The following is a 23,982-nucleotide window of genomic DNA, read 5'->3' on the forward strand; positions in this document are numbered from 1 at the left end:
AGCCTCTGAAAAGGCATCCATATCTAGTTCCTGCCAGTAAGTACTTCTTGTATACTTGGGTTTATTGGGTGCATATGGGGTGGATCCCCAGATAAGGCAGTCTCTAGATGATCTTTTCTCTCAACCCTGCTCCTCTATTAGTCCTTTTATTTTCTCCCATGAATGTTTTGTTCTACTTTCTAAGAAAGACTGAGGCATCCACTTTCTTGCTTTCCTTCTTTATAAGCTTCATAAGTTCTGTGGATGGTTTCTTGGGTATTCTGAGCTTTTGGGCTAGTATCCAGTTTTGGGGCTAGTATCCATTTATAAGTGAGTACATACCATGAGTACTCTTTGTGACTGGGTTAATTCACTCAGGATGATAGGTTCAAGATCCATCTATTTGCCTAGGAATTTCATGAAGTCATTGTACTCCATTGTGTATGTGTAGCACAATTTCTGTATCCACTCCTCTGTTGAAGGACATCTGGGTTCTTTCCAGCTTCTAGCTATTATAAATAAGGATGCTATGAACATAGTTGGACATGTGTCCTTTTTAGATGTTGGAGCTCCTTTTGGGTATATGCCCAGGAGTGGTATAGCTGGGTCCTCAGGTAGTACTGTGTCCAATTTTCTAAGGAACAGCCAGACTGATTTCCAGGGTGGTTATATCAGTTTACAACACCAACACCGGAGGAGTGTTCCTCTTTCTCTACATCCTCACCAGCATCTGCTCTCACCTGAGTTTTTTATCTTAGCCATTCTGACTGGTGGAATCTCAGTGTTGTTTTGATTTGCATTTCCCTGATGACTAGGTATGTTGAGCATTTCTTTAGGTGCTTTTCAGCCATTTGATATTCCTCAGTTGAGAATTCTTTGTTTAGCTCTGTACCCGATTCTTAAAAGGATTATATGATTCTCTAGAGTCTAACTTCTTCAGTTCTTTGTATAAATTGAATACTAGCCCTCTATCAGATGTAGAGTTGGTAAAGGTCTTTTCTCAATCTGTTGGTTGCCATTTTGTCCTTTTGACAGTGTCCTTTGCCTTACAAGAACTTTGCAATTTCATGAGGTCCCATTTGTTACAGATTCTTGATCTTAGAGCGAAAGCCATTAGTGTTCTGTTCAGGAAATTTCCCCCTGGGCCTATGTGTTCTAAGTTCTTCCCTACTTTCTGTTCTATTAGTTTCAGTGTACCTGGTTTTATGTAGAAATCTTTGATCCACTAGGACTTGAGCTTTGGACAAAGAGATAAGAAAGGATAGATTTACATTTTTCTGCATGTTGACTGCCAGTTGAACCAGTACCATTTTTTTGAAGAGGCTGTCCTTTTTCCATTGAATGATTTTAGCTTCGTTGTCAAAAATCAAGTGACCATAAGTGTGTGGGTTTATTTCTGGGTCTTCAATTCTATTCCATTGAATTATCTGCCTGTCTCTCTACCAATACCATTCAGTTTTTATCACAATTGTTGTGTGATAAAGCTTGAAGGGATGGTGATTTTCCAGGAAGTTTTTTTGTTTTTTGTTTTTGTTTGTTTTTTGTTTTTGTTTTTGTTGTTGAGAATGGTCTTTCCTATTCTGAGTTTTTTATTATTTCAAATGAATTTGTAAATTGCACCTTCTAACTCTATGAAGAATTGAGTTGGAATTTTGATAGGAATTGCATTGAATTTGTAGATTGCCTTAGGTAAGATGGCCATTTTTCCTATGTTGATCTTTCCAATCCATGAGCAAGGAAGATCTTTTGATCTTCTGAGGTCTTCTTCAATTTCATTCTTCAGAAACTTGAAATTTTTCAATCATACAGATCCTTCACTTGCTTGATTAAGGTCACCCCAGTGTATTTTATATTCGTTGTGAGTATTGTGAAGGGTATCAATTCTCTAATTTCTTTCTCAGCCATTTTTTTTCTTTAAGTAGAGAAAGGCTACTGATTTCTTTGAATAATTTTATATCTGGCCACTTTACAGAAGGTGTTTATCAGCTGTAAAAGTTCTCTGGTGAAATTTTTGGGGTCACTTAAGTATACTATCATATCATCTACAAATAGTGATATTTTAACTACTTCCTTTCCAATTTGTATTCATTTGACTTCTTTTTGCTGTGTGATTGCTCTAGCTAGTACTTTCAGTGCTATATTGAATAGGTCGGGAGAGAGTAGGCAACCTTGTCTAGTCCCTAATTTTAGTGGAATTACTTCAAGTTTTTTGCCATTTAGTTTTAAGTTGGCTACTGGTTTGCTGTATATTGCTTTTACTATGTTTAAATATGAGCCTTGAATTCTTGACCTTTCCAAGACTTTTAACATGATGTGGTGTTGAATTTTGTCAATTTTTTTTCAGCATCTAGTTTTTTTTTTCTTTGAGTTTGTTTATATAGTGGATAACATTGATGGATTTCTGTATATTGAACCATCCTTGAATCCCTGCAATGAAGCCTACTTGACCATGGTGAATGATTGTTTTGATGTGTTCTTAGATTCAGTTTGCAAAAATTTTATTGAGTATTTTTACATAAATATTCATGAGGGAAATTGGTCTAAAGTTCTCTTTCTTTGTAGGGTCTCTGTGTGGTTTAGGAATGAGCGTAATTGTGGCTTTGAAGAATGAGTTGGGTAGTGTTGCCTCTGTTTCTATTTTGTGGAATAGTTTGGAGAGTATTGGTATTAGGTCTTCTATGAAGGTCTGATAAAATTCTGCACTAAACCCATCGGGTCCTGGACTTTTATTGGTTGGGAGCCTTTTGATGACTGCTTTCATTCCTTTAGAGGTTATGGAGCTGTTTAGATAGTTTATCTGATTTAACTTTTGTATCTGGTATCTGTCTAGAAAATTGTCCATTTCCTCCAGATTTTCCAGTTTTATCGAGTATAGGCTTTTGTATTAGGTTTTGATGATTTCTTCACTTTCCTCTGTTTCTGTTGTTATGCCTCCCCTTTCATTTCTGATTTTGCTAATTTGTATATCCGCTCTGTGCCCTCTAATTACTCTGGTTGAGAGTGTATTAATCTTGTATATTTTCTGAAAGAATCAGCTCCTAATTTTATTGATTCTTTATATAGTTCTTTTTGTTTCTATTTGGTTGATTTCAGCTTTGAGTTTGATTATTTCTGGCCATCTACTCCTCTTGAGTGTATCTGCTTCTTATTATTCTATAGCTTTCATGTGTGCTGTATAGCTGTTAGTGTGTGCTGTCTCCAGTTTCTTCTTGGAGGCACTCAGAGCGATGAGTTCTCCTCTTAGCACTGCTTTCATTGTATCCCATAAGTTTGACTATGTTGTGCCTTCATTTTCATTAAATTCTGAAAAGTCTTTGATATCTTTATTTCTTCCTTGACCAAGCTATCATTGAATAGAGCATTGTTTAGCATCCATGTGTTTGTGGGATTTTTGTTGTTATTGAAGACCAGCCTTAGTCCATGGTGATCTGATAGGATGCATGGGATTATTTTGATGTTCTTATATTTGTTGAGGCCTGTTTTGTGACTTATTATATGGTCAATTTTGCAGAAGGTGCCATGAGGTGCTGAGAAGAAGGTATATTCTTTTGTTTTAGGATGAAATAATCTATAGATGTCTGTTATATCCATTTGGTTTATAACTTCTGTTAGTTTCACTGTGTCTCTGTTCAGTTTTTGCTTCCATGATCTGTCCATTGATGAGAGTGGGGTGTTTAAGTCTCCCACTATTATTGTGTATAGTGTAATATATGCTTTGAGCTTTAGTATAGTTTCTTTTTATGAATCCCCTTGTATTTGGGGCATAGATGTTCAGGATTGGGAGTTCATCTTGATAGATTTTTGTTTTGATGAGTAAGAAGTGTCCTTCCTTATATTTTTGATGACTTTTGGTTGAAAACCTACTTTATTCAATATTAGGATGGCTACTCCAGCTTCTTTTTTGGTACCATATGCTTGGAAAATTTTTTCCCAACATTTTACTCTGGGTTAATGCCTGTCTTTGTTGCCGAGATGAGTTTCCTGTATGCAGCAAAATGCCAGATCTTGTTTAAGTATCCAGTCTGATAGTCTATGTCTTTTTATTGGGGAATCGAGTCCATTGATGTTAAGATATATTAAGAAATAGTAATTGTTGACTCCTGCTATTTTTATTGTTAGAGTTAGTATTATGTTTCTGTGCTTTTCTTATTTTGTTTCTGTTGCAACAGGATTAGTTTCTTAATTATTCTAGGGTGATGTTTTCATCTTTGTAGTGGAGTTTTCTGTCTATTATTCTTTGTAAGGCTGGATTTGTGGATATTGTGTAAATTTGTTTTTGTCCTGGAATATCTTGGTTTCTCCATCTATGGTGACTGAGAGTTTTGCTGGATATAGTTACCTGGTCTGGTATTTGTGTTCTCTTAGGCTCTGTGCGATGTCAGTCTAGGATCTTCTAGCTTTCATAGTCTTTGTTGATATAATTCTGATCAGTCTGCCTTTATGTTACCTGTCCTTTTTCCCTTACTTCTTTTAGTAGTCTTTCTTTGTTTTGAACATTTGTTGTTTTGACTATATGTGTCAGGAAGAATTTCTTTCCTGGTCCAAACTATTTGGGGTTCTGTAGGCTTCTTGTATGTTTGTGGGCATGTCTTATTTTTAGGTTAGGGAAGTTTTCTTCTATAATTTTGTTCAAGTTATTTTCTGGGCCTTTTTGTTGGGAATCTTTGCTCTCTTGTACACCTGTTATCCTTAGGTCTGGTCTTTTCATTGTGTCCTGGATTTTCTGGATGTTTTGGGTTAGAAGCTTTTTGACTTTTGCATTTTCTCTGACTGATTTTTGCATTTTCTCTTACTGACTTTTGCATTTTCTCTGACCCATTTAAAAAGCCAGGGGACAATCTCAATTTTGTATTGCCTTAATTGATATGCATATATAATTATTTAATGATGCATCTTATTTACGTGGCTTCCTTGTTAAAGACCAGGATATTTACTAACCCTGATGGAGAACTTGTGAACATGAATCATAGGGAAAATCGGTGTGCAGAGTATGACATTTTCAACATTTGGAATTTTCCACACGGCTTTGGATTAAAAGTGAAAATAGGAAGCTATTTTCCTTATTTCCCACAGAGCCAACAACTTCATATATTAGAAGGCTTGGAATGGGCCACAGGAAGAACATCAGTGTGTATGTGACAATTTTCAGTCTTTTTGTAATTGTTGTTGTTGCTCTTTCTTTTTTTAAAAAAGAAAAATTCCTTCTTCTTATTTAATCTTTTTTTTCACTGCTGATATTTATAACCCTCCTAGTCCACTCTCTGATTATTCTACATCCCATACCTCCTTCCTACCCCACCCCCCTCCATGAGGATGCTTCCTCCCCACCCACCCCACTAGATCTTAAACTCCCTGGGGATTCCAGTCTCTCATGGGTTAGGTGCCTCTTCTCTGACTGAACCCAGATTTAGCAGTCCTCTGCTTGTATGTGTTGGGGCCTTCATATCAGCTGGGGTATGCTGTGTGATTGGTGGTTCAGTGTCTGAGAGATTTCAGCAGTCAGGGTTAACTGAGACTCCTGGTTCTCCTACAGGGTCGCCTTCCTCCTCAGCTTCTTCCAGCTTTTCCCTAATTCAACCACAGGGTCAGCAGCTTCTGTCCACCGGTTGGGTGCAAATATCTGCATCTGACTCTCTCAGCTGCTTAAGGGGTCTTTCGGAGGGCAGTCACAGTAGGTCTCCTTTTGTGAGCACCCCATAGCCTCAGTAATGGTGTCAGTCATTGGTGCCTCCCCTTGAGGTAGATCCCATTTTGGGCCTGGACTTCCCTTTCTTCAAGCTCCTCTCTTTTTCCATGCCTGCAGCTTTTTTTTTTTTTTTTTTTTTTTTTGGGGGGGGGGTTGCTTGTTTGTTTTTGTTTTGTTTTGTTTTGTTTGTTTTTTAGACTGGAAAAATAATAGATCAGAGTATTTGTAGATTGTCCTGAAGCTGTTTGTATTTTAGGGTTAATTCCACTTCACCTAGAAGGGCTGGCTAGTCATATGACTCCAACTGAACCTTCCCATTTTAATTAGTAAAATAAAGGAAAGCCAGTGACTAGGCGGGGCAAAGGAAGTTGAGAGGTCTGAAGAGGTCAGAGAATGGAGGTTAGGGGTTGAGGAAACTTGGAGCTTCCTAGGGACCAGCTGGACCCCGGTGGAATTTATTGGTGTTAAAAAGCTATGAACATTAAAGGATTTTACAGGTCTAATATCTCATATAGAAGGGCAGTTTGTATTTTTGTCTATTTGATGCAATCTTGTTTCGTAGAGGATTTGTAGATTGAGAGTTGAACACATAAATCTGTATGAAACGCTTATGTGGGATTTTGGGGTACAGAAATACCCCAGGACAGAGGCCGAGAACAGGTGGTAGTAAACCGCCAAAGGAAGGGAGTTGCATGGATGAGTTGAGATGTGGTGGCAGCTCAGACGGGGCGCCAGAGGAGCATGCGGCTCTGAACTAAACTGGGCTGGTAAAGAGATAAACCGATTTTTATTTTTTAATATTTACTGCTTAGTCCCTGGGAGTTCCAAGTGGTTAGAATGATACTGTTTCTCTTCCTATAGGTTGCCATCCCCTTCAGCTCCCTCAGTCCTTACCCCAACTCTTCCATAGGGGTCCCCCAGCTGAGTCTAATGGTTGGCTACATCTGTATTAATCTCAACCAGGTGCTGGTAGAGCCTCTCAGAAGACAGCCATGCCTGTCAGCAAGCAACATTATAGGGGTTTGGTGTCTGTGCATTGACTTGACCCAGTTTGAGTGGTCTCTGGATGGCCCTTCTTTCAATCTCCATTTTTGTCCCTGCATGTCCTTTAGATAGGAACAATACTGGGTCAAAGTTTTTGATGGGTAGGTGGCTCCATCCCTCAACTGGGGGCATGTCTAGCTACTGGTCGTGGTTTCTTCAGGTTCCATCTCTCCACTTTTTGAAATTTCAGCTAATGTAATCCACACTGAGTCCATGGAGCCTTGCACATCCCTGGTGTCTGGGATTTTCTAGAGGATCTCTCCACCCCCACCCCACACTGCTATATAGTTCTATTATTTTCTCTGATCCTTTTGGTTTCTCTTGTGTCACCCCCATACCTGATTCTGATCCCATTTTCCCTCCTCTTCCCCTAACCCTCCCAGATTCCTTCCTCCCTCTGCCTCCCACAATTATTTTGTTCCCCCTTCTAAGTGGGCTTTCCTTCCTTTTAAGCTTCATATGATCTGTAGTTGTATCATGGGTATAATGAACTTTTGGCTAATATCCATTTAACAGTGAGTACGTACCATGTATGTCTTTTTGTTTCTGGGTTACCTCACTCAGAATGGTATTTTCTATGTCCATTCAGTTGCCTGCCAAATTCATGATGTCCTCATTTTTAACAGCTGAGTAGCATTTCTTTGCAAAAGACCCATCCTCAGCAGCATGAAAATTTGATAATTCAAAACTTCCTATGAATCTTGGTCGTAGGGGTCAAAGGTCTGTGGATTCATCCCATGCTTTAGTGTACTCACATGCCAATACAAAAACATATTTATAAAGCTTAGAATAATATATGTGTATATTCATGATCAAATTTTCTAAGTATACATAAGCCATAAAATTTTGTGATTTTGTTTGAACATCGTTATAGCCTAACAAAGTACAGCATATTTCATTAAGAAATACTTCTCCACATTTGTTTTAAACTTAGAAAAAGTTTATTAATTCTATAAAAGTTTTATATAACATTCTTTGTTCATATTCATCAAAGAACTTTTACTTGATGCGGCCTACCTTCCCTTTTCACCCAACTCATTATTATTATTCTTTTACTTATAAATTATGTCAGAGAAACTGATGCCACACAAATGTTCCATTTGCATTTAATCACTTTAGGAAGGATATTTTAAAAATGTATACAACACAAATATTACACACTTAATATTACATGATGTAGTAAATATTTTTGGAAGCTTACACAAAATAATAGAGTATCTGAAGTTAAGTGATTTATTAGAGGAATATAGACTAATATCTGTTAAGTATATTTATACTAAAAATTATGTAACTACATATAAACCTTGAAATTTTGTTACATATATGTAAATATATGCATGTGTGTCATTATATACTTGATACATACATACATTACACAAATATATCCTCAGGTTCCCACCTTTATGTGTAGTGTGACATGCACTGCTGGATTCAGGAAAATTCATCAGAAACAAATATCACACTGCTGCTTTGCCTGTGCCCATTGCCCAGAAAATGAAGTTTCCAATGAGACAGGTACATACTTCCATGTAGAAAAACCCTGCTGAATTCAAGTATCTCCTCTTTCCAAACTAGAAATGTAAAATGTCCTAGATGGAAATGGAATACCTAAAATCTGAGTGCTTCAGATTTTAATCATTTAAAAAATACCAACATTTTTGGACTCTGCAAATTATCTGCAGTATCTTCTACAAACAACTAATTTCTCTCACAATAGTTAGTGACTTCATATTTTGCAGGGACTTATAGGCTGCTTTCAGTATCTGGCTATTATGAATGAATCTTCTATGAACATAATTTGAGCAAGTGTCATTGTGAGATTGTAGAGCATCTTTTAGGTATATTCCCAGGGGTGGTATAGGAAATAGGTGGAAAATATGGTGTAATGCTGATAGATCTGCCATTGTATGTTCCTGGCCCCTTTCCCACTGCTCTTAATGTTTTTCTTTGTTTTGTAAATTTTGTAATTTGATTTTTATGTACTGGTAGAATTTTCTGGTCCATTTTAATTGATGTTCTGTACGTGTCTTGTATGTTTATAAGAATCTATTTCTGTAGGTAGGAAAAGATTTCTTCTTTGATTTTCCTGAAAATGTTATTTGGGACTTGGACCTGGAACTCCTCTTCAATTCCTATTATTCCTTGGTTAGGTCTTTTGCTAGTATCACAGATTTCCTGGGTGTTTATGTCAGAATTATTTTATATTGAACATTTTCTTTGATGTATTAATTTATTACAGTGTATCTCCTACATCTGAGAATATCTTTTCCAGCTCCTATACTCTGTTGGTAATACTTGCTTCTGTTGTTTTCCCTAGGTTTTCCATCTCTAGGATTCCTTCAGATTGTATTTTCTTTATTGCTTTTGTTTCCACTTTCAGGTCTCAGTTTTATTTTCATCACTTGTTTAATTGTATTTTCATGTATATCTTTAAGTAATTCATTTTTACCTCTTTAAAGACCTCTACCTATTTGATTTTATTTTCCTGTATTTTTTAAAGGAATTTATTCCTTTATATTCTTTATAACATTAGATTTATGATCATTTTCTTGTGCTTCAGTTGCAATAGGATATCTTTGGCTTGCCTTAGAAGTCTTTCTGTGCTCTGAAAGATGTCATATTGTGCTGGCTTTTGTTGATTCTGTTCTTTGAAGGGCCTTTAGCAACCAGGATGTGTTAGGTCACTGGATGTTATTGTTGTAGTAGGTATTCAGGGGATTAACCTCTATGGTTCTGGTGTTGGTTATGGCAGGCCTTTGATGACTACTATCCTTGGGATATGTGTTTCTGGATCTGCCAGCGTCTTTGGTTCAGGAGCTACAGATCGGATGAAAGTGGGCAGAGAGAGGCAGCAGAAGAATGAGGTAGCAGGCTCTTCATGGCAGCTTGGCTTGCTCCAGAGAACTCAGCAAGCAGGGATAATGGGTGGGATAAAGGAAGCTTATATGTAATGTTCAGCATTCAAAAATGTGATGAAAGTAAGGGGAAGAATGGAAGTCCTCCTGAGATAGCACGCTGCTCAGAGTAGCTTGGTTTGTTTCAGGACCTCAGCAAGCAGGGAAGATGGATGGAGGATGAGATAATTACATTTATAGTTCATGCTCAGCAACTATAATAAAAGAGAGATGGAATCCTATAAGCATTCTTTAAACAATAAATTTTTAAGCTTAGACTATGGATATGTTTAATCTTCCTTGATTCTTTGAACAAAGTAACTTGACGACATGATCCGTTCAAAATGTCTCCCTGCTATAATCCAGCTTGGTCCCTCACAAAGACCAGATGCTCAGGGTAACAACTGCCATTTAATTAAATATATTTTAAGAGCTTAGATGTCTTAAAGGATGAAACATTTGCTGTCAAAGAATTAGAACACCAGTGAAGATTTTTGGAATGCACCCAAAAATGTGATAGTGCTCATCAGCAATCACAGCCCAGCCAAGGAAAGAGGGATGAATGTAAATATCCACAAACTTCATGCTACCTGGCTTGTAATGTGTAGTTGGGAGAAAGGAGACCTAGCCACAATGAGAGGAACCTTCATAGGTCTATGAGGCATATAGTTTCAATAATGGAATTATTGCTTTATGCAGAGTATTTACATGAGTAATGTTATGGTCTTGTACATATGTGATAATATTGACAAATGGTACAACCCTCAAAGCCAACAAAGTACATAATGCATTTCATCATCTGCCATTGAGAACTATGTCAGCACACTGCACAGATCTGTGATAGTTAAAGGTTCAAGAAATTAAATAATATGACTTCATGCATATTATTATATTCTATGCAATTAAAACAAAGTATGTTAATTGACTGTATAATTAATAAGTATTTTTCTCCTCCATTCCCCAAAATGATATGTTGTTCTTTCACCAAGCATAGGGTAAGACTGAGCAGCCCTAAGTCAGTGGTCCCCACAGCAATAAGGAATTACATAAATACTCAACACCAAAATATTCTGAAGTGTTCTCTGAGTAATAAAGATACTCAATATTAAAGAATATAACTATGGTATCTCATTTTCCAGTAAATATGGAGCAGTGTGTGAGGTGTGCAGATGACACATATGCCAACTTAGATAGAGCAAACCCACTGCCTCCAAAGAGCTGTGTCATTTCTGGCGTATGAAGATCCACTGGGGATGGCTCTAGGCTGCATGGCCCTGTGCTTCTCTGCCCTCACAGTCCTTTTCACCTTTGTGAAAAACAAAGCTACTTCCATTGTGAAGGCAAATCACTGCATACTTAGCTACACCCTCCTCATTTTTCTCATCTTGTGCTTTCTCTGCTCATTGCTCTTCATTGGACATCCCAACCAAGCCACCTGCATCCTACAGCAGACCACATTTGGAGTGTTTTTCACAGGGGCTGTGTCTACAGTGTTGGCCAAAACAATAACTGTGGTCATGGCTTTCAAGCTCACATCTCCAGGAAATCAAATGAGAGGGATGCTGGCATCAGGGGCACCTAACTTGGTCATTCCCATTTGTACCCTAATCCAACTTGTTCTCTGTGGAATCTGGTTGGCAACATCTCCCTTTATTGACAGAGACATACAATCTGAACATGGGAAGACCATCATCATTTGCAACAAAGGCTCGGTCATTGCCTTCCATCTTGTCCTGGGACACTTGGACTCCTTGGCTTTGGGGAGCTTCACTGTGGCTTTCTTGGCTAGGAACCTTTCTGACAGATTCAATGAAGCCAAGTTCCTAACTTTCAGCATGCTGGTGTTCTGCAGTGTGTGGATCACCTTCCTCCCTGTCTACCACAGCTCCGGGGGGAAGGTCATGGTAGTCGTTGAAGTCTTCTCCATCTTGGCTTCTAGTGCAGGGTTGCTAGGTGTATTTTTTTCCCCAAAGTGTTATGTTATTTTAGTTAGATCAGATTCAAAATTTCCCCAGAATTACAAAGATAAATCTTATTGAAACTTTGCTACTTTAAAAATATTCAATTGTACTCAATATATCTTCCTGCTTTGTCTTACAAATGTAATACTAAATCATAAAAAAGGTTAAGTAATAAGGATCATACTCACACAGGACAGCACTGCCTGATGAAATAGGAAATACTAAGGCTCCGTGGAAAATGGGTTCATTCTTGAGTACACAAACCTCAACTTTTAGACTAGGGGAATCTCAGTTGAGGAATGGCTGCCATAATGTTGACTTCTGTATGTATGTAAGTCATGTTTGTAATTAATGATTAATTAAAGTGACCCTACTGTCTGTGTACAGTGCCACCTCTACTCAAGTTGCCCTGGGAATTATAAGAAAGAGGATTTTAGACAACATGGACATGAAGTTAGTGATGAGCATTATTCCATGGACTCTAATTGGATGCCTACATTCATGTTCTTGCCTTAGCTTCATTCAAATATTTGTGACCAAGGTATACAGGGAAATCACCACATTTTTATATGTTCCTTTTGACCACAGTATTTTGTTACAGCAAGAGAAACTAAGTTTTAGCAAAATGATAAGTTGTGGGAAGCCACCGCATTTGCCATTACAAGATGGCGCCCAGCCCGAAGGGAGGGTGGCCAGTTTTGAGATAAACAACCTAAGTGCGCATGCACATATGCCTGTTTTGCTGACTCATGCTGACTCCAAGTATGCTAATTAGGGCGCACAGAATGCACCAATCAGGTGGCGACACAGTCCTCCTAAGCATATATAAGGAGGGTTGGTTTCTGGGCTCAGGGTCTTTGGCCACTGCAATCAAACCCGCAATAAACGCCTGTAGAAGGATCCTGTTGTGGTGTGTATTCCTTGCTGGCGAGATAGGTGATCGCTACAATAAGTTGCCTAATTAGTGACTTGGAATACCACAGATTACTGATGCAATAAAAAGAACCAATTTGAAAAGAGAAACAAGAGTGAATGTGAGTAGAGTGTGGAGCATGGTGGCAGCACTGCATATTGTTGAGGCTGTCACTGAGGAACTGGCTTTTGAGTAGCTCTACAGTGTGTTATGAACATGGTATCAATATTGAATAACATACTCAGAAGGCACAGTACATGAAAAGGACGATGGAGTTCAGACTGTGCCTGCAATATAAGACTCTTGCACTTTATATAAAAACCCAGCATTGTAACAGGAAGTAAAGGTACTTCATTCCGAGAGCAATTAACAGTAGTGAAAATAACATCATGCCCAATACCTGTATCACAGTGAGGTCAGTGAATTCTGTGAACATAGATGATGGGTCTTATCAATTTTATCAGAATAAGAGTTACTGAATCTTATTAGAATTTCATCTTACACCTAAAACACACATACAAACACACATTATTATTATTATTGAACATTCGTTGTTGAACTCAATGTCATTTTTCTCTCAAATTATTGTTTGTTGCTCTATTTTTAACTTTTCTAGTTTCTTTTTTTACCTTGTGATTTAATTGTTTTTTTTTTTTTTACATTTTGCTCCTAAAATATCCTTTGTACCCCTTTCTGCAATCCCAAAATGCCCATTGTTCTCTTATTTCTCATTAAATGCCCAGTGTATTTGTATACACTATGGTTTTGGGAGACGTCTGCAGGCTGGTCTTTGTGGTTCACAGACCTGGCACTGAGCAATGACTGTCCACAGGGATGACAGAGACATCGGAAAAAGAACTTGGTTTGTCAATCACGGATGGAAAGCAGGAATTCCTATGGGCAATCACAGATAAAAAAGCCAGATTCGGGGGATCTGTCAATCACTCTCTCTAGAGTGCGACTGTTTAAACTGGCAAGAAAGAAAACAAAACAGAAAGTCTGTGTCTGTATGGGGTGAAGGTTGTCAATCACTGTACATGGGCGGAACTTCCTGTCCGCGGTTCTAATACCAAAAAAAAAAAAAAAAAAAAGTCCAAGATTGTCAATCATAGGGTTGGGGGCGGGACAACCATTAGGTGATGTCACTGATAAAGAGAACAAAACAGAACATCACATCTGTCAATCACTCTCTCTAGGCGGGACTTCCTGTTTCCCATGAAGAATAGCAGGTTGTCAATCAAGTGAGGGGGGCAAAAGCACCAATAAAGAAAAGCCTGAAGTGGTCGAACAACCGTCACACGGTGGGGGCGGGATCTCCCTTCTGTGATGACATCAATGACTGGACTGGGCTACAGGCGCTGCAAGTCCTTCCTCAGCGTCTGCAGGGGAAAGGAGGTGTATTGTCGCGCCCGAGGGGGTGGGTTGTCACAGTGGAGGCACAGCCTCTGCCACAAAGAGACCCCACCCCCGCCACTGCACCCTCCAACCTCTGGGTTGACGCACGCGTTGTCCGACACTTTGTCCGGGATGCGGGGGATTGGGGTGCAGAGGCGCCTGAGGGAGAGGTAGGGGATCACAGCGGCCGTCTTAACCCGGCTGGAAGTACCCATCCCAGAAATGGGGAAACGTCCCGCCCCAGACAGGAAGTTCTTGGTCCAGACCCAAATTCTCATCCATAAGACAGGAAGTCCTCATCCCTTCTTTCAAGCTAAACCCTAAGACATAGGAAGTCCAGCTCCCGACAAGAAATTCCAAGCCCAACGGGAAGTTCTAATCCATGACAAAGAATAAGTCCTGCCACCAAGTAGAAATTTCACTTTTGATGGACAGGAAGTCCACATCCCTGAAAGTTGTCATCCCAGGGAAACAGGAAGTCCCACCCCAGACAAAAATCATCCCTGACAAAGGAAGTCCTTGACCCTGATGTACAGTAAGTCCCACTCGTATGGGACATCCTCAACAACAAAAATTAAGTCCCGTCCCCAAGTAGAAATTTCAGTCCTGATGGACAATCCTCGCCCCACCCCCGACCCCGCACCTGATGCAAGTCACTCCAAGCCCAAGCACACACAATACAACAGCAATGGCCGTGGCTGCTGACACCAGTGGCCCTGGAACTCTCACGTCCTCGGACCCTTGAGGGGGAAGAGACAGGGTCAGAGGTTGGAAGCCCTGCATCTAGGATAGACATTTGCGGGGTCTCCCCTGCCCTGGGCTCCTCTCTACCCGGAATATGGGAATTTGAGAAAAAAAATTTGAGAAAATGGGTGGGAATTGCTGTGTGACAGTCAGGAAATTCCTGCAGGTCCCACCCTTTAAAAAAAAAAACAAAAACGAAACTGAAAGTGGGAGACCAGACTCCCTGTCACAGTGATTTCTGGCTCAGGGCGGAACATGAGAAATCACCGAATCGGAAGGCAGGGCTCCAGCTGCTCCACCTCTTACTCCTCACATCACCCGCACGGACACGGACCTCATGGCGTCCCCGGGGGGCGGGGCTGGGGAAGTCAAAGGTGTTAACATCCTCGCCCCCAATGCGCACCTAAGGGTGGAGATGGTGGGCGTCACTTCCTGTTCTCAAATCTCAACTTTCTGTGCTCAAATCTGCAGTTCATGTCCGCCAAACTCCATTTCCTGTCCCCAAAATGCCACTTCCTGCTGTGATGTCACTTTTTGTTCCTTCATTGTACTTCCTGTCCCCATAAAATCACTTCCTTTCCCTTAAGTTCACTTTTTGATACCATAACATCACTTCCTGGAGTTGAGCTCATTTCCTGTGTCTGTAATAGCACTTCCTGTCCCTACAAGTATACTTCCTTCTCGTGACATCACTTTGCGCCACTGATGCCATTTCCTGTCATCAGGCTCATTTCCTTTGTATGACATCACTGTGCCCATGACATCACTGACAGTCTCCACAAATCCACTTCCCATCATTTGTAAGGGGTCAGGGGTCACCCTACCGTGTGGGGGAGGCTCCCGGGCGCTGAGCTCTGCAGGGGGAAAGTGGAGGGAGAGGGGCTGTGTGAGGGGTGGAACCAGATACATGACTGCCCACCATGAGCTGTCACACCCAAATCTACCCCGCCTACCCTTCTGTCCCCACCCACTCTTTAGTCCCTGCCCACAACAGGAAGTCTCGCCCACCATACCAACCCTACCCACCTTCCACTCCACCTCAAACAGGAAGTCTCGCACGCTCATGGGTGCCCAGGTAGGGGGCGGGGCCCAGGCGACACTGCAGTGGGAGGAGTTACAGGAGGCGGAGACCTCACGGGGTGGGCACAGCCGCTCTGCGGGATTCAGGATGGGGTCAGCAAATCACTCTGCCCACCAGCCTGTCAGACTCAAACCCTGCCCCTTAGCTGTCACCCAGGCTTACAAACCCGGCCCACTGAGCTGTCACTCATACCCGAGAGCCCCAACAGTTGGACGCCAGAGCCCCGCCCGGCAGGAATGCCCTCAGTTAGACAGTAAGTGGGCGGAGCTCATCCAGAAAGTAGGTGTTTCCCCACAGAAAGTATGATAGTGGACTGAAAGTGGGTGTGGCTCGCTCTACCCCCGGCCCTGGCCCCGCCCTCACCGATGAGCTTGGTGTTGACCACGGCATCCAGGAACTGCACAGGCCCCACCCGGCTCTGTCCCCTCACGATGATGTAGGCACGACGCGGCAGCCAGGACAGGTCCTTGGCCTGGCAGCTGAGGGCAGGGTCAGGGCCCAGGGGGGGAAAGCAGTGCGCAGCATCATGCCCCCTGCGGTGGGCGGGGCCATCTGTGAGGTCACAGGCCATGACCCCAATGGGGAATAACTTGGCCCCAAGGGACAGGAAGTCCCGCCCCACACCCTGATTACTGAGAACCAAGAAGTCCCTCCCCCCACAGGAAGTCTCAGCCCTAATAGACAGGAAGCACCACCCTTGACACAAACCTCATCCATTAGACCGGAAAAGCGAACTCTGAGAATCAGAAACTCCCCACCCCCACCCACCAACACCATTGGTCCGTCTCCACCCCTCCCTGTCACTCACGTGGCGTTGAGCACGTGCAGCGAGTAGTGCACGTCAGTGGGCGCGGCCGGCCCCACCCCCCACTCACAGGACAGGAAGCTGGCATCATGGATTTCACAGGTCAGGTTCATCGCCCCCGAGCCGGGGTGACCTGTGGGGGACAATATAGCCACCGAGAGGAAAGACAAGATGGCCAGGTTATGGGGAAAACAAGATGAGCACCAAGAGGACAAATTAGCCGGTTGGGACACAACATGACTGTTGAAAGGGGAGACAAGGTGGCCAGCGTCAGTTTAAGATGGCCACCGTGGGAACAAAATGGACTTACGAGGTGACAGACAAGATGACTGCCATTACTGAAAACAAAATGGAGAAGGTATAGTGGGAGGGTGGCCAACATAGGGAACAAGATGGCCGCCTAGAGTCTGAAATGGCTGAGAGGGCAAGATGGCCACCATAGAATGATGACGTCATTCCAAGCCACCCTGCCCACCCCGAGGCTAAGCCCCCTCCCTGAAGGCCATGCCCACCTGCGTTGACAAATCCCAGCCGGTGCCGCCGGGCAGGGCCATGACTGTAGTTTGCCTCCACCTCCAGCTCTGCCCCAAGGTGCAGCTCCAGAGGTCTGAACCGGCACAGGCCGCCCCGGGGCTGTGGGGTGGGGGTCAGCGAGGTCGGAGGTGATGTCTCCAGGAAATCCGGACCATAAGGAAGCCCTGTCCTTGCTATCCAGCCCCGCCACCCCACGCACCTGCACCCGCCAACGGACCCTGAAAGGGCTAGGCGTGGTCACTGTACAGGACTTCACGTCCATGCCCACCGGGGGGCGGGCCCAGGTCAAGGTCCAGGTCCCAGGGTCAAAGGTCAAGTTCAAGGCTGTGCCCCAGTCGGGTGGGTTCTGGGCTGCGGGTGAGGGGAAAGAACACTGGGGCCACGCCTGGTGCTGGACTTGCCCACTGCAGTAAAGAGACTCAGGGCCACTTCCTCCCCAAGCCCCAACCACAACATTCTCAGTTGCTCAGTGGTAATCAAGCCACGCCCACCCCGCGAGTGACTCACTGGTTGTGGCCCAGGCACCAGGGACAGTGAGGAGAGCAGAGTAGAGCAGGAGCAGTGGTGGCCAGGGGGCGGCGGCCATGGATGAAAGGCAGAGCCTGTCAATCAGGGGAGAGGGGCAGGACCAGGTCTGTGGTGTCAGCAAGGAGGGAGTCAGGGGCCTCCTGGTCAAACTGGTGGGCGGGGCCACGGAGCCTACCTGTCAGTCAAGAGGGGCAGAGTTGGGGGGCTGTCAATCAACTTCAGGGGCGGAGTTAAGGGCCTGGGCTGTCAATGAAGCTGAGTGGGGAGAGGGGAGGTGTGGGCAGGGTTAAAAGAGATCTGTTAATCAAGGGAAAGTTGGAGTAGTCAAACCTTCAGAAATGGTTGTGCAGTGATGTTGCCTGTCAGTAAAGTGGATGGAGCCAGAGCCAGCTGTCTACCAAACATCAGTGGGCGTGTCCAGGAACCTCTAACCTTTGCCGGCCCCGCCCCCACCCACTCTTTGCTTAGGCGTGGAACCACACTCCCCATGGTCGGTGCAGGTGCGTGGCTGGGTTCTGGGGTCTCCCCACGGCCTGAATGTGCACTGCCCTCACCCCAGGAGCCGCCCTTCCCTCGCCTAGGCCCAGGCGCAGGCAACTTCCTCTTCCCACACCCCGAACCCCCCTCTGCTTCCTGTGCAGCAGGCGCTGGAGAGCAGGGGTGGGAAGGGGGGAGGCACAGGGGCCTGGGTGGGAAACCGCGCCCTATGCACCTGCTCTTTTCCACAAGACCACCCTGACAAACACGCAGTGTCACCACAATGACTTCATGCCCCACAGACACTGACCTCAGCCGCGACCTCACTGTGTGCTCATGACCTCCAACCCCTCAGGGGTCCCTCTCACCACCGGGACCCGCCTAGGGGCCCATTTGAAACTGCCCGGGAGGCTGCACACAGTAGGTCCGTAGGTCCAAATTCATCTCTTGTCCCAGAGGCCTCCGGTTCCCCCACCCCAGATCCCTCTGCTGGCCCTGGGCTGAAATGGGGGGTTTGGCACACAGTAGGGCAACAGGGCGTCTGTGGGGTCGGTGGAGGATCCCTCTCTTACCCCGGGTCCCCCAGCCTTCACCCCACCCCAGGCGCACACAGTGTGGCAGCAGGGGCAGCTCACCGGGTCTGGATGTCTGCATCAGTGTCAAGGGCCAGCAGCATCTGCGTCTCAGGGCCGGCAGCTCAGCGGCCACACTGTGCGCCCACACGACTCGCACTTCCTCCTCTGCAAGGTTGGGAAACTGGGAAGGGAAGAGGAGGCGGGGTCGGGGCTGCATGACAGGCAGGCGGGCACACAGTGTGGCCACAGCCTCGGGGTGGGGGGGGGTGGCCGGATATGCGCGGTTTGACTCCAGGTGCAGTACACCTGTTTGGATGACGCGGGACGTGGGGGAACGCATAGCGTGACCCCGGAGCACAGAGTGTGACTCTTGCTTGAGGTCCAAACCCCCTCCCCTGTACACAGGGTGGCCTCAGAGGCTCTGAGTGCGACTTCATGCCTGGACAGTGGGGACGCCCGCCTAACACGGCCCCTGCAGCACTCAGCCCCTGGCCCTAGTGCACACAGTGTGGCCTCAGGCACACTCAGCCTGAGACTTGGAGACAAGAAAAAGGGCTCCTGTCAATCAGCGTTCAATCCTGCCTACTGCTGCCTTCAGTCGCAGGGCCACGCCCACCATCCAAGTCACGCCCCCAGCGGTTGTCACGGAAGCTCAGCCACATTCAAAATGTAGGCTCTGCCCCACACACGTCACTGAGCTCTGTCACTCACAGGTCTGCCACGCCCACAGCCCCTATAATTAACTCAGCTGCGTTCAGGCCCCGCCCCCGCTTCTGCGCCTGTCCATCACCCTGCCACTCCTCCATCGGTCAATCACTCGGTTCCCCGAGCAGCACCCGCCCGGCACCGCTGCCGTCAATCGCGCGGCCCCGCCCCCTCATGGCCTTGGCGGCATGGGCCTTCGCCTTCATTCTCCTACTAAAGAAGCGGACGCCGCAGGCGGCGGGTGAGGGGGTGCGGAGGGTGAGGCGAGCGGTGGGGGGGGTGGAGCCACTTCCCGTTGCCCTGTGACGTCACCGCCACGTTCGCGACTCCGGGGGACATGGAATGAGGTCATTTCCGGGTTAAGGGCTGTCCGTACAGGAAGTTCCGAACCGGCGCATATGGCGTGTCCGGACACTTTGTGGCCTGATTCCCGGGTAACCCCCTACCCCTCCGGGCCCCGCCCCCAGGAGCGGAGGTCACCGTGCATGTCGTCTGCCATGATCTGAAAACGGTGGAAGTGACCTGGGGCCCTGCCTCCCGTGCGCCTGTCAATCTTAGCCTGTACTTCCGGTGAGTGGCATGGCGGGGAGGGGAGATTTCCAATTTCTCATCTCTCACTTCCTATACTCTGTTCCTGTCTTGTGATGTCACTTCCTTTCACTTTTTATCTCCAATTCCTGTCCCTACTGAGGTCTTGCCCTTCAGTCAGTTCCTGGCTCAGGCTCCGCCTCTAGTATTGTGGCTCTCATTTCCTGTTCCCGGTTCCCCTCAAGTGAAGTCACTTCCTTTCATCAGTCTGTTCAGACCATGTCCGGAACCTTCCTGTCAGTCGCTTCGACCACCTATGAAGTTCACCCTCCAAGCCCCCTTTATTTTTCCAACCATTCACCACGGCCCACAACATCACTGTCTGTGATTTGGCTTGCTGTATCCTCATCCTCCACCGAACCGCCCATTAATCTGTACTCCGGTCCCTGTCACCCTCTGACTTTAGTCCTGGCAGTATTGTCACTTCCTGTTTCCTAAAGACCCTGGCTTACACGCCCATTTACCGCTACTTTATCTGTGACCCTGGCCACATCTCATGATGTCACTTCCTATCAGTTTCTATTCTCATTTTTTCCCGTGCCCTTCTGTGATGTCAATTTCTGTTCATGCATTTCAATCATTCCGTTCCCCTTATCCTTAGTCCATCTCCCTATGACGTCACTTCCGGTGGGTGTTTTCTCCCATGTCATGTCATTGGGCAAATCTTCATATGACGTTCTTCCTGTCTGCTTCTGTCATTTTCAGTTCTAATCGCGCCCCTCACCTCCTGTTTTGTCATTCCTGACCCGCAGGTATGCAGACCATGCCCACCGGCCCTGCCCCCACTACTTCCTGGGCTTGTTCGGGCTAACAAATGGCTGTGTCCTCCCAGCAGGACAAGGGCTGCTGGAGCTGCAGCTGCGTGACGGGGGCGGGGCCACGGTTTTCGCCAAAAGGAGGCTGGCGTCGGCATGGTGTAAGTGTTTTTGGGCAGGCAGGACAAAGGTGGGACGTGGGTGCAACATAGACAGGTAGTGCACTGGTTTGAACTGGAAGTGCCTATCTGATAAAGTGGGCTTGATTTTGGGGGGATCTGTGGGTGTGGTTTGGAGTGGGTGGGGCTTAGAGAAAAATAGTTTTTAAGACTTGTAGTGGGCCTTGTTTTCCTTAAATTTTTGTGGGTTTGACCAGGAGTGCGCGGGTCCAGCTTCTTAGATTTGATTGTAGGTTGGGCTTAAACAGGAAGTGGGCATATGAGTCACAAAGGAGCCTTGTTTTCTTTTCAATTTTGTGGGTTTGGCCCAGGCCGACTTTTGGTGCAATTGTGGGCAGGGCTTAGACAGGAAGTTCCCTGGTTTGGACAAAAAGTTGGTCTTGTTTGCTCTTCCCAAAGTGAGTGTGGCCTGGATTGGGAGCCTAAGTGCCTCTGGGTGGGACATGGACAGGGAGTTCCCTTCTAAGACCAGAAACTGGGTGGGCCTATTGAACAGGAAGTGGGTGTGGCCAGGATTGGGTTGTGAAACTAAGCTGGATTTAGGCAGGAAGTGAGTGTTGGAGATGGAAAGTATGCGGGACTCTAAAAGTAAACACTGAGGCCCCGACCCTATCCCCTACAGTGCGGCCTCGACCGCCATGGAACGTCACTGTCTTGTGGGATGAGGATGGCATAGCCGTCACCTGCCCTGCACACCCCTACCCGGGCCTGGACTATGAGCTGCAACTGCGTGGCCCCGGGGACCTCGGGTGGCAGGTGAGAGGGGGATGGACCCCAAACTTGACCCTAGCCCCCTTGATTTCGCCCGTGACATTTGACCCCACTCCTGACCCCGCCTTTCCCCCTGACTTGGCTCGTTCCCCTGCAGGCGATCTCGGCCTCAAGATGCGACCTCCGATATGGCGGGCTCGACCCCAGACACTGCTATGACCTCCGGGTTCGGGCGATGCCAAGAGGATCCCACTATGGTCCTGAGGCCATGCCTAGCGCCTGGACCAGCGTGCGGGGTGCTGGGCCTGCGGGTGAGTGGCTAGAGGCAGGGCCTGTGGGTGACATCATTGGTTCCTTGAGGACATCGCCAACCTGGGGATAATCTACACTCTGGTGTCCTTGGCCTCTTCAACTCACCTGCCCTTGCCCCCCCAGCCTCCTGTGCAGACCCTACCACCCCACAGCCCCTGCTGGCACCGCCCCTCGCCCTGGCCCTGGGACTCGCTATGCTGGCGGCCTTGGCACTGCTCCCCGCCCTGTTGTGGCTCCGCAGGTGAGGAGGGCAGGTTCGGATTCAAAGGTGAGGGTCACAGGGGTCACCAGCGGGGTCAAGTGTTAAGCTAGATATCTGAAGTTGAGGGCGGAGTCACAAAATTTTTGACCGCCCCCCTCAACTTTTATTACCCCCAGGGTGAAGGAGGCACTGCTCCCCTGTGTCCCTGATCCCCGCAGCTCCTTCCCAGGCCTCTTTGAGACGCATGGCGGGAACTTCCAGGTGACCACATCACATGATTGGAGGTGGGGGCTGGGAGCGGTGCCCTGGGTCAAGTAGAGGTCCCACCCACCCATGTAGCCCCCGCTTGGAAAAATGTCACTTTTTGTCCCGCTCATTTGCTAGATTGACATCACAATGCTCCATCCCATTTTCTTGCCACTTCCGGTTCCGGCAGAATCAGGTCCAATCCACTCAGACAAGCATTGCAAGCTGCGACCTCTTCCTAAAGTGAACTTTCTTGAACAGCGGGTGACTCCACCTCTTTCTTCTTCATTTCCTATCTTGGCCCCACTCCCTCACTATGACCCCGACCCTTGCAGGCCTGGATCGCTGGGGACACCATGGTGGCAGCCATGATGAAGGGGGCAGAGTCCGAGGAGGACAATGTCATCCAGCCTCTGGCAAAGGGGGTAGAGACAGAGCAAGAGGCCGCCCCGGGCTCTCTCAACCTCCCACCTGTGAGCGCAGGGCACAGAGCCACGGTTTCAGTGGGCGGGGCCGCCTTCCTGGTAGATGACAGCGGATACCTGACCCTGTGACTTTTCCCATGGACTTCCCTCACTGCCCATTGATCACCAAAGCTCCATCCACAAGCCATCCAGGAAGTCATGCTCTCCGCCTGCCAATTATCACCTAAACTATGCCAGCTGCATAATCAATCATAGCGTAAGCCACGCCCAATCCCTATTAAAGGAGAAAACTAAATCCACATCTCCTGTATTTTCTGTCGTCATATGGGTCACGTGGGGGTTAGGGTGATGTGCATTGATCTTTGACCCGGGAACACTCAATACTTCAGGGCTTTGCTGTCTGTAAGGCTACGCCCCTGCTTGTCAATGCAGTGGAGTTACAGCCTAGAATCTGCCCACCACCGTGGTGAGGACAACCATTTATGCAAATATATGCGGATTTTGTGAGCAAGGCCATGCCTCGCCTCCTTGGCTTCAGTAAATCGGGTTCTGAGATCAGGGATGCCAAGGGTGCGATGGACGGAGCCAGGTATCGCTGGAGGTGGGGCCTGTTGCTTGGGCTTGTCAGGCCGAAACCATTGCTGTGACCCCGGGAACGGTGTGGCGCCTGCGGAGTGTGGCAGGAGAATCCGTACCGCTGGGCGCTACCTCTCTGCCACTGTTTCCGCCACTCCCGCGTCACCACCGAGCGCACGGATCGCAGCATCACTGCCGTTTGTCAACCACTGCGGCCGTGTCCTGGGTTCTGTGGTTGGAGTCCCAGTCCCCGCCTCAAGCCGCGCAGCCTGTCTGTTTCGCGTATCTGCCCATGACGCTGCAACCGCGCCCGCTTTCCTGACTGCGTTCCAGTTGTGACGCCTCAGCCCACGCCCTGATCGTGCTTATCCGCTGGTTCTGCCTCATTTACATAATCACCAAGAGCCCGAAGGCGGACGTCACGTGGTTTCGAGACTGGTACTGGTCCCGGGTCGGTCCGTGTGCTGGCCACGCCCCCTCACCCGCTGTTCTGTTTCAGACTCTTAAGATGTCATCATTCCAAACCCGGAAAACTACCGCTGTTTCCGCTACCCTACGTCATCGCCCCGCGCCCGGATCTCACACTGGATGTCCTGAAGCCTCTACTTGCCCGGTGTCCGTGATCCCAGGTCTATCTGTGCGTCCTTTCGTCCGCCCTCAGGCCCCG

At 46.5% G+C, this 23,982-nt stretch overlaps 3 protein-coding genes across 4 annotated transcripts; 2 read left to right on the plus strand and 1 right to left on the minus strand.

The window, feature by feature from the left end:
* Nucleotides 1-4,866: 4,866 nt before the first annotated feature.
* On the plus strand, nucleotides 4,867-11,642 carry LOC308434440 (vomeronasal type-2 receptor 116-like; the record flags this gene model as incomplete). The annotated part of the gene is given in 4 exon segments (XM_080934707.1): nucleotides 4,867-5,106; nucleotides 8,101-8,224; nucleotides 10,743-10,792; nucleotides 10,794-11,642. Coding segments are annotated over 4 exon segments (1,263 nt in total).
* A 1,855-nt stretch (nucleotides 11,643-13,497) lies between these two features.
* On the minus strand, nucleotides 13,498-17,793 carry LOC308434102 (granulocyte-macrophage colony-stimulating factor receptor subunit alpha-like). The gene is made up of 12 exons (XM_080934294.1): nucleotides 17,740-17,793; nucleotides 17,544-17,638; nucleotides 17,236-17,387; nucleotides 17,015-17,135; nucleotides 16,506-16,635; nucleotides 16,061-16,230; nucleotides 15,643-15,770; nucleotides 15,441-15,470; nucleotides 14,884-15,019; nucleotides 14,516-14,612; nucleotides 13,965-14,031; nucleotides 13,498-13,856 (listed from the first exon to the last, which is right to left on the minus strand). The coding sequence occupies exons 2-12, from the start codon at nucleotides 17,620-17,622 to the stop codon at nucleotides 13,827-13,829; spliced, it is 1,140 nt and encodes a 379-aa protein (XP_080790420.1). The 5' UTR covers nucleotides 17,623-17,638; nucleotides 17,740-17,793; the 3' UTR covers nucleotides 13,498-13,826.
* A 1,606-nt stretch (nucleotides 17,794-19,399) lies between these two features.
* On the plus strand, nucleotides 19,400-23,943 carry LOC308433992 (cytokine receptor-like factor 2). Of its 2 annotated transcripts, none has more exons than XM_080934157.1 (8): nucleotides 19,400-19,562; nucleotides 19,789-19,891; nucleotides 20,662-20,825; nucleotides 21,466-21,599; nucleotides 21,712-21,865; nucleotides 21,990-22,107; nucleotides 22,245-22,329; nucleotides 22,650-23,943. In XM_080934157.1, the coding sequence occupies exons 1-8, from the start codon at nucleotides 19,496-19,498 to the stop codon at nucleotides 22,866-22,868; spliced, it is 1,044 nt and encodes a 347-aa protein (XP_080790283.1). In that variant the 5' UTR covers nucleotides 19,400-19,495; the 3' UTR covers nucleotides 22,869-23,943. The 2 variants fall into 2 exon arrangements, with proteins under 2 accessions (XP_080790283.1, XP_080790282.1); XM_080934156.1 differs by having other exon boundaries at nucleotides 22,453-22,818.
* The last annotated feature ends 39 nt before the right edge of the window (nucleotides 23,944-23,982 follow it).

This window comes from Micromys minutus (assembly GCF_963924665.1).
Source record: "Micromys minutus genome assembly, chromosome: 21".
Classification (NCBI taxonomy): Eukaryota; Metazoa; Chordata; class Mammalia; order Rodentia; family Muridae; genus Micromys; species Micromys minutus.